At 41.0% G+C, this 15,021-nt stretch overlaps 1 protein-coding gene across 4 annotated transcripts in view; it reads left to right on the top strand.

Moving 5' to 3' along the window:
• bbox1 (butyrobetaine (gamma), 2-oxoglutarate dioxygenase (gamma-butyrobetaine hydroxylase) 1) overlaps positions 1-15,021 on the top strand; it is a 24,408-nt gene extending 9,387 nt beyond the window's left edge. For all 4 annotated transcript variants that reach the window (XM_084343226.1, XM_084343229.1, XM_084343228.1 and 1 more), the window contains 5 exons: positions 9,701-9,899; positions 10,762-10,867; positions 11,046-11,242; positions 12,218-12,384; positions 13,722-15,021. In XM_084343226.1, the coding sequence (XP_084199352.1) occupies positions 9,701-9,899; positions 10,762-10,867; positions 11,046-11,242; positions 12,218-12,384; positions 13,722-13,882 (830 nt within the window). In that variant the 3' untranslated portion in view covers positions 13,883-15,021. The remainder of the gene's footprint in view (positions 1-9,700; positions 9,900-10,761; positions 10,868-11,045; positions 11,243-12,217; positions 12,385-13,721) is intronic.

The raw sequence follows: 15,021 nt of genomic DNA, 5'->3' as shown, positions 1-15,021 counted from the left end.
CTAATCTAGAAATCATTAGATGCAGCACTAAATTTGTGTTTCTCACACATTATAGAATATTTTCTAGGCAAATGTTCAAGGTTACTATTAACTTTCATTCTCAGACAGTTAATCTTCCTTTTAATGACTCTCCATGCATCGTAACTGTTCTGTCAGTTCTTCAGGTAAAACTTTATTTTCAAATGTCAGCTGTAGCATATTGGAGGCACATGTGATTTATCAGCATCACCAGTTTATTGTCCTTGCACATCTACTCCAGATAAAAGTGAACCGAGGCACAGAACGTCTGCATGTGAAACATGCTAAGGCAGCGGACCCTCTGAAAAGCTGAGGTCTGTATAAATGTGAGCCTCATTCAGACCCCCTTCTGTCCCTGCCATATGGAAAACCGATTTAGAGTGAGGGTCAAGAGAAAGAAAAGAGCTGCATGTTCTTAGCAAACACAAGCACACCGTTGTCAGTATTTCCTTCCCTGGGAACGAACAAATCCCTGAGCCTGTAGGCATGTGTAACCAGGAATTTGAACTCAAGCTGCCTGGTGTCCAACCCTGAGGAGTTAACACAGACATTTTCTTGCTACATTTCTTAATATCCCAATATACCGTTATTGTTAGGACACTGTATTTTAGGTTTTTGCTGTGTTTAATGGTCCGCTTTGGAATTTTACCATATTTTGTTCCATGTTTCTTTCTTTCATTATGGGCCACTGAGCAGTTGGCAGCTTTCGTCAAAAATGTAACCAACTAGTATGTGCTGTCAGGTTTGTTGTCTCTGAAAGCTACAACACAAGTGTTACATGTCATTCAAAGATTCAACCTTTGGTATTCACACGTGCCGTTTTCTCGCTGGCATGTGCACTTTGAGCCTTTCACGTCACTCGGAGGAGAGTGATGATGTCGAATTGCTCTCGGGAACACCAGAAGCTTATGTCACTCACAGCCTTATCAGCAGTGACTCTTCTTTTCACCGATAAATCTGTCAGTGATTTACTCCAACGGCTGCCAGATGCTTTTAATATTTGAACCATGTCATCGTCTCAGGCCTCCCATTTTGCGCTTGTCATGTTTGTTTAGTCGAGGTAGGAATCATGACTAATTTCATGCCAGTGGTATTTAAAAGGCGGATGTGAAACAGGTTAAATGGATCTTTTTTCGAAATGTAAAAACATGCCCAAACACATGGTTCTCTGACCGTTTCCTCTCACACGTATTCAGCAACTTACACTGGTAGTTTGTAAGAGGAGTCTGTCGTCTTTCCCAGATGCCTTTAAGAGCATTTGCTAATTCAGAAAACTGTTTCTATTGCTCACCCTCAACAAAGCGTAATAGCATGTCATTTTTGAGTCATTTGCTTTGACCACTCAGATTAAGTGTGTTAAGTTGTGCTTATTGAAATAAGTGCCGCTGCTTGGCTTTCTTTGGCTAACCTCCCTGTCACATTATTTTCTGCTCTGCAGGTCTAAGTTCAATATGGTTTTACACATCAAGCAACAGTGGCTGAATGGTAGTTTGACAAAAGAGCTTAAAGATTTTCGCCCCTCTACTATAATCATTGTTATGAATAGTTTTTGTTCCCCTTGTTCCTCTAGTTGATTGATAATTTTAGTTTCTCATAGCAGGACGAGAGGAGTTGACCCTAAAGAATGGAAATTACCACCTATGTTCAGCTCCCTGTTTCTGATTAAGGATGAAGGTGCATTGGTCTGTATGAAGTTTATTTTATTCTTCTTATAACAACGTTTGGCACCGAGTTAGAATTGGGATTTAATTTTTAAAAATTAATTTAGCCTCAGTCTTTGAGATTGTTTCCTTGACGCTTGCATTGATCATCAGTAAAACTGGACAATACACCATATAAGAACCAAGAACCATTGTTTTGTCCTACAACGTTGATTCTTCAGGAATTTTACAATCTATTTTATCTTACAACACAGTTTAGTCCAAGGGATCGTACCATAAGACACTGAAAAGTAATACTATGTACTCAGATATTTAAAATGACAAGTATACCAGAACACACTTGAAAAATACAAAAGCTTCAACTTCCTTAATCACAAAGAGCACACTACTACAACATGACTGTGCTCACCTAGGTTTCAATTTGCTGTAAGTAAAAGCTAAGTAAAGCTCACAGTATATAGCTATTCACTACACGGTCATAAAAAATGCACTGCAAGTATTTAGAAGATTAGGAGACATAGAAAGGAGTCTGCTGGACAAATTTAGTGAAATTTATTGTTTTTCTCAAGAGTGTGATTGACAGGAAACGATGACACTAAAGGCGCAATGAGATTTCTCTCAATGAAGCAGCTGTCCCGTTATATCCTCCTCTGGCCTGCCAGAAAACGTCCCTAGTTACGAGTCACAGCCAGATCTGTGAACGATATCTAACCTCAAGCTGTAGATTGTGCGTCAAAAATTCCCTGGCACCGTACCACATCTTTACCTCAACTATCTGGGCTTAACCAGTCTTTTTGTCGCATTATCAAAGTCTCTGTGAAGCTTTCAAAAGTCTGAGAAAGGCCATGGAAAATATTCCCAAGCAGTGTGAACTTTTTTATTAGGCTATAGTGGCACTGTTCGTGGTACTTGTTAATATGTTTAGATACCAGTACAGTCAGACGATATTTAGCAGGCTTGACTTGGGTAATGCATTTATCTCGTCAAGTATAAATGCCATAAATCTGTTAAAGTTGATCTGCTGCCTGGGTGCTCTGTAGGACCAGAGGAAGAGCAAATATTGGACCCGTTTTAAAGGCTGTGATCTTGTTGCTTGTTTTTGGACAGATTTTACTAAAAGTCTTTGGAGAAAAGTATTTTTGAACAAGCCTCTAAATTGTTAGCCTACAAGGTCACAAGGATCTTGTGCTTTACTCTCAGTTGATCTCAGCTAATCCTCACATTCAAGAAACAAATGTTCGGCTTTTTTCCTTGAAAAATGACTGAAATGATTTATTGATTGAAATTAACTAATTGTAGCTCAACTGCACATACCCATATAGATAGATATAGGTGCTATAGAGGTTGTCTGTGGAGTTAGTTTTCAGTAGTTTGCTGTATGTCTTGTGCCATTGTGGATTTTCTTGTGCTCTCATTTCCTGTTTTAAAAACCTACAGTTTACATCAATTAGTGCTCCATCTGAATTAGACAGTTACAGTAAACTTCCTGACCAACTGGTCCGAGGCTCCTCTAAACGGACTCAGCTGAGTTTAGACTTTCCTCCATTAGGTCGACTGACTGATTCTATAACTCAGCCAAGTAGCAGCTGATTTGTCATTTCCCTGTCTGGCTGGTGTTTCCTTTGCCATCTGGTCTGAATTTGGGCTTCGATGTCATCGCTTGTCAGTTGATAGAAAGGCTCCTGGAAACATAGCTGCGGAGGTCCATCCATGGAAAAACTTTTCCAAACCTGACCGTCACTTCTCAGGCCGTTTTACAGCCTCAGCAGAACTCACTTCTCAAACACGTGCTTACATACACGTGCGCATGCCGTGTTATCAACCTGAGAAGAATTTGAGGCGTCTGAATTGTAAACTGTGACTTGAGTGTTTTCATTTGTCAAAATTAGCTTTTGTTATTCTGCTGTGGGCTGTGATGGACTGCTGAGGGTTTTAGCAACGCAGATTTGTCAAAAGCACTGGTGGTCAGCCAAATCTCCCACATGTAGGATGTCTCTTTCAACAGAAGTTGTGGTTCCTTTTTAGCTAATTTCACTAATTTTCACCCACACACAGTTTATTTATTCACTGTGTGTTCCTCTAATTCCTTCACGGATCAATTATATTTAGGTTAAATCCCTTTCCTTTGTCATCCCTTTTGAAATGTTAACACCTTTACATCAGACTTCATGGAAAGCTGGGTGATTATAATGATTGGATTTTTCACTTTTCTGGCAACCAAACCTCCTGCTTGGCACTCCAAATAATACCGAAAGCATTGAGCATAGGTTGGCAAAAAAAGGACGTAATTTGACAAATTACTTCAGGACTCATTTGAATTTTGTGAGCCTGAACTTGCTGATGCTGAAAAGAGTTGAGTTTGGATTCATGTTTGGACGGTCTGCTGCTCTCCAGTGAGGAAACACTGCTCGCTCTGTCTCCCCCAAACTGGGAATGCAGAGGTTGGCTGCGCTGTCTTCCAGGCGTGTTTCATAGATAAAGGTGTTTTTGTCCAATTAGTGGAGGGTGGAGTGTGTTTCATTGAGCTCCGTTGAAATACAGACACACATTATATGGACTGTGAAAACTCAAACATGCATGCTAATTATTGACTGGAATATAACTGGAGACACGGTTTCTTTTTTATTTGTCAAATGTCTGGACTGGGTCTGGTAGGAAAAGGATTATTTTGAAACTTCTAAAAAGGTTAAACCCTAATGAAGGCTACACAGACTAGAGACGTAAAGCTTTGCCACTTTGTTTATTTACTTCAATAGAGTACATTGTCTCCAAGAAGAAACAAAAAGGCTTGAAATAAATATTTTTGGCAAATGCTTTTTTTAGCTGTGAAAGAATAAACAAATATGGTGCTGATCCTCTTAAAAAAACAAAAAACTGATTTGCTCGGAGTTGTCATGCTTATTTAATAATAACTAATGAATACACGTGCTGGCAGTGCGGTTGTGTAATGGGTGCTATGTCTTCTCAAAAACACTTATCATTAATCATTTAGCAGATTTTGTACTTGCAGCAGTTTACAAGCTGAGTTGGGGGTGAAAATCTGTTTTGAATTAGAGCTGGTCTGTTTTCACTTACACATCAATTAACAGATGGAAACAAGAAGACGGAACAATGTTAATGATTTATTACTTACTGTGATTAAAGAGGAAGTCCGTCAAATCATGCTTTATTTGGTGATGGAAGAAGTATGCGGATCTTTTACTTTAGTAGGGTAGCAAAACTGCATTTTAAAAATACTGTTACAAATAATTCAGTTTAATTCAAAACTTTATTTGAGCCTCCAAAATCATAGAGGTTTTCCTCTTTTGCACTGATGTTGAAATTCACAAAAATTTGCGGTTTAGAAAAATATTTCAAAAGAGCAATACTCAGTGAAAACAAGTGCTGGTGAAGTGTTTTTGAGATCATTGTCTCGAATTGTTCCCGAGTAGTGAGAGCGCCGATCTTGAGAATGTAAAGTAAAAACTACATGTTGAAACTGTTGCTTTAGAAATCACATAAATAATATCAGCAGACCTTATTTTAATGTATCAAAAGTATATTTAATGCAGGACAATGGCTCTCTGTGGGTGTTATATTGACCGTTGCATTAATATGTAGGATTTTGCTGCTATAGTTGGCGGTTTTATATATTTATGTGTTACATGGCTACTATTTGTCTGTTTAATCTATGAAAATGCATCAGATTTTATACGATCACCATATGTTTTTTTTCTATAAAAACCCTAATTTGTAATACCTGTAGTGGAGTAAAAAGTACAGTATTTTCCTCTGAACTGTAGTGGAGTAGAAATATAATATAGCATGAAATCAAAACCTAGAAATAATAACTTTAGTAAATGTGCTTGGTTACAGTCCCACCGCTGGCTTTATTAATACTGACGTATCACTAAGATCAGATAAATGGGATATTTGGGGATCAAACTGCAGATGAAATAAGGCAGTCTTATTTTATCTGATTTCAATAAAATCTCTAAAACCTTCTGTTAGTATGAACAACAACCTGATTCTTATCTATCAGGCTTATTCTTTCTGAAAAAGGTTGTTTGTGCCCATCTGGTTCTGAGCCCTCCGCTGTGCATTCCACAGACGGCCCATTGAAGTGAGCTGATCTGAGCTCTGTGATAAAACTTAACCAAGTCAAAACAAAAGCTCTGCGGATAACTGCAGTGATTCAAACAGAGCTTTGAAGGCGCTCCCAGCTGCAGAGGAGAGTGACGCAGCCCTCTGAGCTTAAACAGAGCACAGTGAGGGGAGAGCCAAACTGCCATGAGCTGCCTGACAGCCACAGGAGCCGCGGCTTCAGGTTTCCTCATCTGGAAAAGCCACTGTAGCAGACCACGACCGAGGGGGGAACAGGAGAGGGGATTATGCACATATACTATCTTGTCAGACTGTCAGGGTCTGACAATGTTCCTTCAAGCAGATGCTAGCACAGTCCTTCCTGTGAGAACTGCAGTGATTTTACACAATTTAGCAAATTGCAATTACTGATTTTGTTGGGCCACTTGGGGGCAGCAGAAACGATCTGTAAACGACACATTAACATATCATCATCTTGGTAAAATTAGCAAACAGCTCCTTATTTTCACATTCAGCAGCTACAGAGCAACATTATCATTCGTTTGAAGCCACCTTGTTATTATAAGTTCAACAATGGCTCTCTTTAACTTTAATCTCTGCCGACTTCTGAGGAAAGATGGCTCGCCATCTAGTTCTATTTAAAATCTATGGCTCGGTGCTGAGCTTGTTATTTACAGCGGTTTCTCAGAACTTGTTAGATGAAAACGGCGACCTTTCGCTAACAAAAACAATGCTATACCCCGTTTTACACAGCGATAACTCAATACCACCACACCAGACTCCTCTTTACACAGCCTTTGTTTGTTTTACATCCAACCAAACAATGACAGCATAATGCCGCCCCAGTGTGTGATTGTCAGATAGCATGCTGGCATGCTGCAAGCAAAAGAGGCAGGAAGTGTAACAGAACAGCGACAGCAGTCAAGTTAGATGTTTTACATATGTGTTGGACAGCGCTGTCTAAACAATGGCATGAGCACAGTATAGGTTTCTGGGCCAACAACACCTGCGTCCAAGGTGTACGGAGGAGGGAAAAACACTAAAGAGGTGGCAAAACACAGCACTAACAATCCTTCACCATTCCTGTTACACGCCGGCTCATCTGGTCCTCTGTACACTTCAGGATGTTCTGTGCTGGTTCAGGGTCAAACACATAACATGTCATAAAATTGTCACACTCCTCTTCCATCCTGCCGGCTCACTGGTTCACTGTTTTTTACACATAAGTCTACTCGCCGCTGTTGCACCCTCCACTGCCGGCTCAGATGTGAAACAACAATAGCGCTCCATTCTGCCGTTGTACCTGCAGGAGGGATAAAGGTGCAACAGTCCAACCTTGAACACTGACACTGTACAGTGGGCTTGTGAGAGCACTGAGAGGGAACCAGAACAGTAAAGTTGTGTACCAGACACGTAAACAAGGAGCTGAAACTCACATAAAGCAGAGGTGGCCTTCAGATTCAGGAGAATAAGTATACAAAAAAATAACATCAGACTGACCCCTTTCATAGTGTTTATTGACATGTATTACATCACTGGGTTACAAATACTAATGAAATAACATACAAGAAGCATTTGAGGACAGACAACATGTCATATCAGATGGAACATGATGCAGCATAATTGAAAGGTAACCTGTTTAAAACATGGTAGAATAGATGCAAACAATCACAATCAGAACATTTAAACAACCGACAACACCACAAAACTTCAGTCTTCCAGTAAAACACAAGGATGCCTCACATTCAAATCATATGAAATGGAGTCTTGTCTTAAATAACCTTTTTTTAACTGTGGCTGTGACATAACTGCAGTCGAGTAGGATATACTTTTAGGAATACTAAAGTAAAGCACACGTACTTCATAACTGCACTTCAGTACATTTCTAAATAAATGTAATTTTCTACAGTTGAAGCTGTTCTTTTGCTCCAGATTTGTGTCTCCAGCAGTTTCTCGTGACGAGGTCCTTTTTTGTTCTTAAATCGGTGGCCAATGTGAGCTGACAGGAGACTTAGAAAAAGTACTTCCTTGTGATCCTTCACATCTAAGATTTGTGATTAGCCTTCCCAGTTAAAAACAAGCACATGTGAGGAGCTCATTACATGATGAGAAGGCAGATATTCACTCATCGACGCAGCCGCCACAGTGTGAACTCGCTCAGCGGTGAGCGTGTTCAAAATGAGACTGGAGCTGAACTGCAGCCAGGACTGCACAGCTGATGTATATGCACACTGCGACCAGTGCTGTGGCCTCTTTGTCACAGGTGACACCTTTAAACCACGGAGCTGAAACACTGCGGTGCACGTAGACGACGTCCAGGTCCAGTTTACAAGAGTAATTGTAACATTTAGGCTTGACCTTTGCCCCAATTTCGCATTCTCTGCCCTTGTCTCCCTCCGCCCTCTTGACAAGTTTTAACAAGCGGGGGGTTCCTGACCCTTTGAACTGTGCGGCCAGAAGCTGATTATTTGTGACAACAGCCTGGAGGGAGGTCTGCGAGTCATGATGATCACTGTGTTCCTGACTGATGTTGCAACTCTGCGTGCTTTGTGCCTCACTGCCTTCCTCACTGAAATTCCTCATCACCAGTTAATGTCTGTGCGTTGCAACTGTAAATCTTTATGGCCTTCAAAGTGAACAGTCACATTGTCTTTTAATGTTGTCGACGCTTTAGAGGACGATAAATTATGCATGAAGCTCGTCCTGCTGCGTGTCCGTCTCCTGCAGGCTGTAGCCTTGTAATCTGTTTGTGATGCAGCCGCTTGGAAAAGTTGTTTTGACGTTGGTGGGTGCTGAAAAGAGCCACAAACATCAGACAGGTACACAATCTCCTCAGCTAAACCCTCCTTCTCCTCCTCCTCCCGCAAATGTACTTAGCAGCTGTTTCTGTGGAAGTCGCTGGAGAGAGGCTGCATGGAAAAAGAAGTGGAGCCAGCTGGGTGGAGAGCTGTGGGAGGATTTTTTCCACTTCTGTCTGTCTGACAGAGACAGGCTGATTCTTTTCTCAGCGAGCCGTTCATCTTGAAGTGCGCACACTATGCGCCATGCAGTGGCAAGCTGCAACATTTTCAAATTAAGACCAATAATTAAGTTGTACATTAAAAGTTTCCTTTTCTGTAACAAATTAAACACAAAACCTGGCATGCTGCTAGCCACTTTTAAGATAATTGTCAAATTTAAGTCTCATTTTCAACCTGAAGAATTGAAACTACACACTGAGAATGTGTTTTATTCAGCAGAGTGTGTTCATACTTGTTTTTAGCACACCAGACAACACTTTCCACATATTTTTCGACATTCTATACACCATCTCGGAAAAGAAGGCGTCCTGAAGGGAGAAATGTGTGTTGATGGAAAGTATAGAGGAATGTGTATCCTCTATAGCTCATCGCTGCTGCGCACCTGGATTGCTCTGGCCCATTTTTATCGGTTGAACCACACAATCGGATACTGTCGACGCAGGTGTCTTCAGTGAAAACATTAATTATCTTTGGTAATGCAATTCTGAACGGTGTCCATCCGTGGCTATTATTCATGCCTGAGCAAATACCTGCCAATATCCTGCCAATAAACCAGTTGTGGAGATTTATTTATGTGGCATGGAGTGAACGTGCAATAAAAACAGAACATGAACAAGTCTCACTCAACAAGAAGCTAGCACAGGTTCAGACAAAGGAAAGGGAGCAGGAGGGAGGAAGAAAAAATGAATGCAATGTCTGATAAAGTTGCTATGATACAGACCTGTTGTGTTCTTGTTGTGCAGAATTTTTTCTTTTTAACAGAGCAGCTACAGGAAAGGACAAAGACTCTCAGCTGGAAAAGCTTCATGTTTGTGCATCACAGGCACGGCTTATTTTCTGTCAGACAAACAAAAGCCAAAAAGAAACAACCACATGTATGTAAATGACATCTCTTCCATGTCCTCATTCTCATTTCAGAGCGTTATTATTGGGACTCCAAGCTTCGCATCCCCACGGCTGACTACCAGGAGGTCCTCCACGACGATAAGGCGGCGCTGGCATGGCTCCTGGCCCTGCGTCGCGTTGGCATCGTCTACCTGAAGGGGGCTCCAGCAGAGCAAGGCCAAGTGGCCAAACTGGCTGAGAGGATTGGCTATCTCAGGCTAACATTCTACGGGTAAGACTCTGTGACGTTCACCCTTTTCTCTCCAGTCATCCTCAGCCAAGCCACTGTTTAATAATCGGACTCCCCACTAAATCTTGAGCTGCTGCATTTTCCACTGATCATATTTTAGCTGGAGCACAGCCCAGGGAGTGTTATTAGTAGGAATTGAATAGAAAGACCTTTATTTACATCCCTTTTCCAGTGAATCAGAAAAAATCAGCTCGATGCTTTGATGAAAGAAGCTCTCAGATTCTCACCTTACAACATTAATGTTTAGGAAAACGTCTCCGTGAGTCAATTATCTGTTGCTTTGATTCATTGTGGTTCCATGGAAACGCTTAGAGAGTGTCTGTTAGTCCTTCATCACTCTGACTAACTGCAGCGCTGATTATTTCAGGACAGAGATGAGGAAAACAACCTTAAAGCATTCCAGCTTTTTTTTTTTTAAGCCAGAGGAATTACCTGGTGCACTCAGTCAGAACAGAGGTTTGGAGCGTAAAGCTGTTCCACTGCCAGCGGATGAGCTCATAGTGCTGCAAGTAAAGAGACTGCAGACTAATGCTGAAGGCCTGCCATCAGAGAAACTCCACTGTTTTACGAGCCGGGCATCCAAACGAGGCATGCAAACAGAACATGGAAGATAACTTCACCTCATTAGAGCTCTATTCCTGCTGCATCTCAATGAAGTATCTGCTTCAGAGGCTACAGTCTACGCATTCTTGTGAAGCTGCCCAGTTTTCCCTCAGGGATCCCTGCAAAGTTCATCTCATCTCTGCCTTTTCTCCACGCAGCCTAATTGTTGCTGCTTATCTTCTAAAGCCAAAGTTAAATTATTAACGTGGAGTTTATTAATGAATGTTATCTTTGTCCTCAGGCACACATGGCAGGTCCAGGACAAATACATGGCCAACAATGTAGCCTACACATCAGGACAGCTGAGTCTCCACACAGACTACCCTGCGTTACACTTTGCACCTGGAGTGAGTAAAATCTGATTTCCGCGGTCCATTGAGTGGAAGTAAACTGCACTAAACCGATATGGTGTCACTTATGAATTTATGTGCCGCTTTTACAAGTTTGTTTTAACTGCCGGCATTCAGCTTTTATGTCGTCACAGTTGTAAAACGAGCATTTGTGCGGCGTGTGTGTGTGTGTTAGGTTCAGTTTCTGCACTGCATCAAGCAGGCTGTGGAAGGAGGGGACAGCGAGGTGGTGGATGGCTTCCACATGGCCGAGCAGCTACAGAGAGAAGACCCCGAGGCCTTCAGGACACTCTCCTCGCTCCGTGTAGACTTCACTGACACCGGGATGGACTACTGCGACTTCATGCTGCAGTCCAAGAAATGCATCATCGAGTAAGTGGAGACGGACCGCCGGATCACCAGTTGTGTTTTTATTACTACACATACAAACACATCAACTCCTTGTGTGAAGCAGATTGAGATTAAAAAATAAATTTAAATGACATGCGTTTCAAAAAGATGCAGTGGCACATCTCACTCCTGTGACTGTGTGATTTGAAGTGAGACACTGCCATCTGCTGTTCAGAAATATGAAGTTCAAATATAGTCGACATGGCCTCCAAAATCATGTGGGAAGTCTTCACTGAAGGGTGTTACAGCTGCACAATAATATGCATTGTTTTAGAATGAAATGTCTCATAGCCACATTTGTTGGGCTCTAACTTTTCTATAAAATGTAAGAAAATGGTGAAAAATGTTGAAAAGCCAAACATTACGTCCTCAGATGTCTTGTTTTGTTCATAAAACTACAAGATATGCAGCTGCAACTGTCACAGAGTAAAGAAACCAGAAAACACTCACATTAAAGAGGCTGGAAGCAGAGAAAAATAAATAAAAATATACTCAATCTGAGTAATCAGTTATCAAAATAGTTGGCGATTAATTTGTTATCTGAAAAATAATCAATTCAAGGATCAATTTATCAGTTAGGTTATCGATAGATAAATTATCTGCATCTTTTGATCATCATTTTATATTTCTTAGTAAAAATGTGTTAGACTCTGTTGTTTGAGCTTTGTTAATGTCAGTATTTGATAGCTTTTAATAATCTTTTATTCTACTAAAATCAAGTTTGAACTGTTGGTAGTATAAAACCAGATCTGAAGAGCACCAGCTTTGGATCCTATTCCACTATTTTTATAATATATCTCATACACCAAATCTAAATCCTACCAGATAACTGAGAATGAAATAGACTCACTAGATAAACCGACTAGTGAGACTGGCTCATTTGTTTGATATTTGACCTGAATGATTAATCAACTATCAGAATTGTTCCTAATTAATTCTCTTTGTCGTTCGTCCCAGCGTTGATACCGAGGGTCGAGTCGAGAGGATAAACTACAACAACGCCACCAGAGAGTCTGTGCTGGACTTCCCCTTACATCAGGTCCAGCCCTTCTACAGAGCACTGAAGGCCTATGTGGACATCATGAACCGACCAGAGAACGTGGTCACCTACAGAATGGAGCCAGGTCAGTGTGAACCTCTCCAAACTGATGAAACGTGGATGAAAAATAAAATAAAATGGGACAAGAGACAGTAAACTGTCAGTGAGGCTGGTAGTAAACAGAGCACGAAACTGCACGGTGCTGTACATCATCATTGTTCCCATCAATGTCATGATGACATCAGAGGCCAATGTCGTCTCTGTCACTGGAGACGAAATCAAATTACCCAAGACCGATGTAACCCTCTCTGTATAATCACTGCTCTGCAAAAGAGTCTGCAGCGTCAAGTGACAGAGACGGAGTAATGATATTGTAGGAGACACTAAGGACATCAGAGTGTAGCAGGATGGAGCCATTAGTAGGGAGACAGCGTTGAGACAGCAGCACGCGGAGTTCAAGCTTCCATGTTAAAAAGCATCCATCCTGATGACGCGTCCTTGAGGTTGTTTAAAGGGTTCAGTATGCCACAAACAAACATGTCGGTACGTGTCATCCAACCATGTCTGAAGGCTGAAGGCTTTAAATCTGCCGCACTCAAAAGGTGAAGCGAAGAGCCTGCGGTCACAGAGAGGGATGAGACGTGATGACGTCACCAGTGGCTCAACCTGAATAGCAATTTTCCAGTCATAGCTTAGCAACTGTAACTAAGCAAGGACCGACACATTCTGTCCACATGTTGAAGACGTGTTCATGAGGTCGTAGTGAGCGGGATGTGTGGGCATTTATTATTTTTATTTATTATTATCTGCTAAATGCAGGACAGATGTTAGCATTTCTGGCTAACTAGAGTACAGGTCGATCAAACTACATGAATCTAGGTAACATCAGGAGTACTTGCTCATCCCTGATAGAGTGGTGTAGCGATGATGTTTTATTGTAGGCCTGGTTCCCTCAGCAAGAAGCCTTATGGGATTTATGAATTTGATTTTGGATTATTGCAGAAAAAAGGCTCTGTGGCAAACACAAGTTTATGATACTTACACGTTTTGTTCAGCATGATAATCTTTTGAAACGTTAGTTAAATCGCTAGAAGTAAAAAGCTAACGTTAGGCTGTAAACAGACCACATTGAGGTGGCACGACACCACTAAGTGTCTCACTACACAATTACTGTACACGTTTTCAAACTACACCTTCTACACAGTGTAGCAACTCCAGCCAACATTAGCTAAGATTGCTTTAAGTTCCAGTTACCTTCGTTCTCTTTTCACATTAAAGTGACAACACACTGTTACTAAATATGAACAAGAATCAAAGTAAACAGCCAAACTGGGTTATGTTAGAGCTAAAATTCTTCCTCATTGTCTCTTTAAATGTAGCTCAGATCCTTGAGTCTGATCTTTGGGTGTTGATTTGTTTCAGGCGACTTGGTGACCTTTGATAACTGGCGTCTGCTGCACGGCCGCAGGAGCTACATTAGCAGGCCAGACATGCTGCGACACCTGGAGGGCGCCTACCTGGACTGGGATGAAGTCATGTCTCGCCTCCGGATACTCCGCAGCTCGGTCCAGGAGAAAGAATGAGCTCTGGAAACGGCCACATTTAAACCGGTTGCTTTACAGCCTTGTGTTAGGTGGAACTATGAGTTAAGCTAAATGTTACTCCTAAAAAACGGTCAGTGACGAGGGCAAAGTGCAAAGATATTGAAATATCTCACAACACGTCAAGAGCTAAATCTCTGACTCTGAAGCAGCCAAGCATCATAAGTGAACAATGCAAAGATTAAGAAAAAACACCTTGCTTTCAAATTCAAAGGTGTTTTTTGGATTAGTCATGTTTGACGAGTGTCAAATGAGTTTGTATATGCTTACATTGAGGAGGTTTTATCCATGTTCCTGGGTACTCCACATTATTATGATATTGTGCAGTTTATATATTCTGTCTAAGCTGGTTTATCACGGTTCTCTTTTCAAAAGATGCCATGGCTGTTTCTAGAATCACTCCCTATTTAATCTTTATTGCACTTTTTTTACTGACCACCATTTTCTATTCATTGAATGGAGAATGAGAGTGATTTTAGACTCAGCCCAGATGTAAATTGTGCTGTAATCCTTACATCTCAGTTTTCTCCCTCTTACCACCTGCAACATTATCTTGCTACCTCTACCTTTAAATCCTGTGCCTACGTAAAGGATGTGATGTCCTTGAGTTTTCCTTCAATTGCAGTCCGAATGCAAAATTACCTTAAGCCACAGTTCATTTGAAGTAGCAGCATGAGGTAACTGTTATTTGGTTAACTGACCCTTTACATTTACAATGCCAAATGTCCTGTTTGTTCATGTTTACTTCTTTATGTAACCATAGAAAGCTGAGATACACAAAACTGAAACATGGCCTGTTTATCTTGGCTAAAGAGTTGATATTTTGGTAATGTATGTTTTTTGGAGGATAGCAACAATTTGCTTTTGAAATTCCTGCTTGTGCCTGAATATGATCAGGGTGGCTAGATTTTTGTACAAATAACTGAAAAATCTGGTTGTAAAACCTAAACTTTTAGAAACAATGTCCTGTTTATGTACTTGAGCCTCCAAGATCCCAAACTATCTGCATTGCTGAGGGTTATGTGAAAAAAATGTTTTGTAATATCTGTAAATTGATGCTTCAAACAGCCATAAACTGTTTTAATGATGTTATTAAACAGCACAATGTGCTCATGTTTCAA

This window comes from Pagrus pagrus (assembly GCF_965226575.1).
Source record: "Pagrus pagrus genome assembly, chromosome: 1".
Classification (NCBI taxonomy): domain Eukaryota; kingdom Metazoa; phylum Chordata; class Actinopteri; order Spariformes; family Sparidae; genus Pagrus; species Pagrus pagrus.
This window is presented reverse-complemented; position numbering and strand designations above follow the sequence as displayed.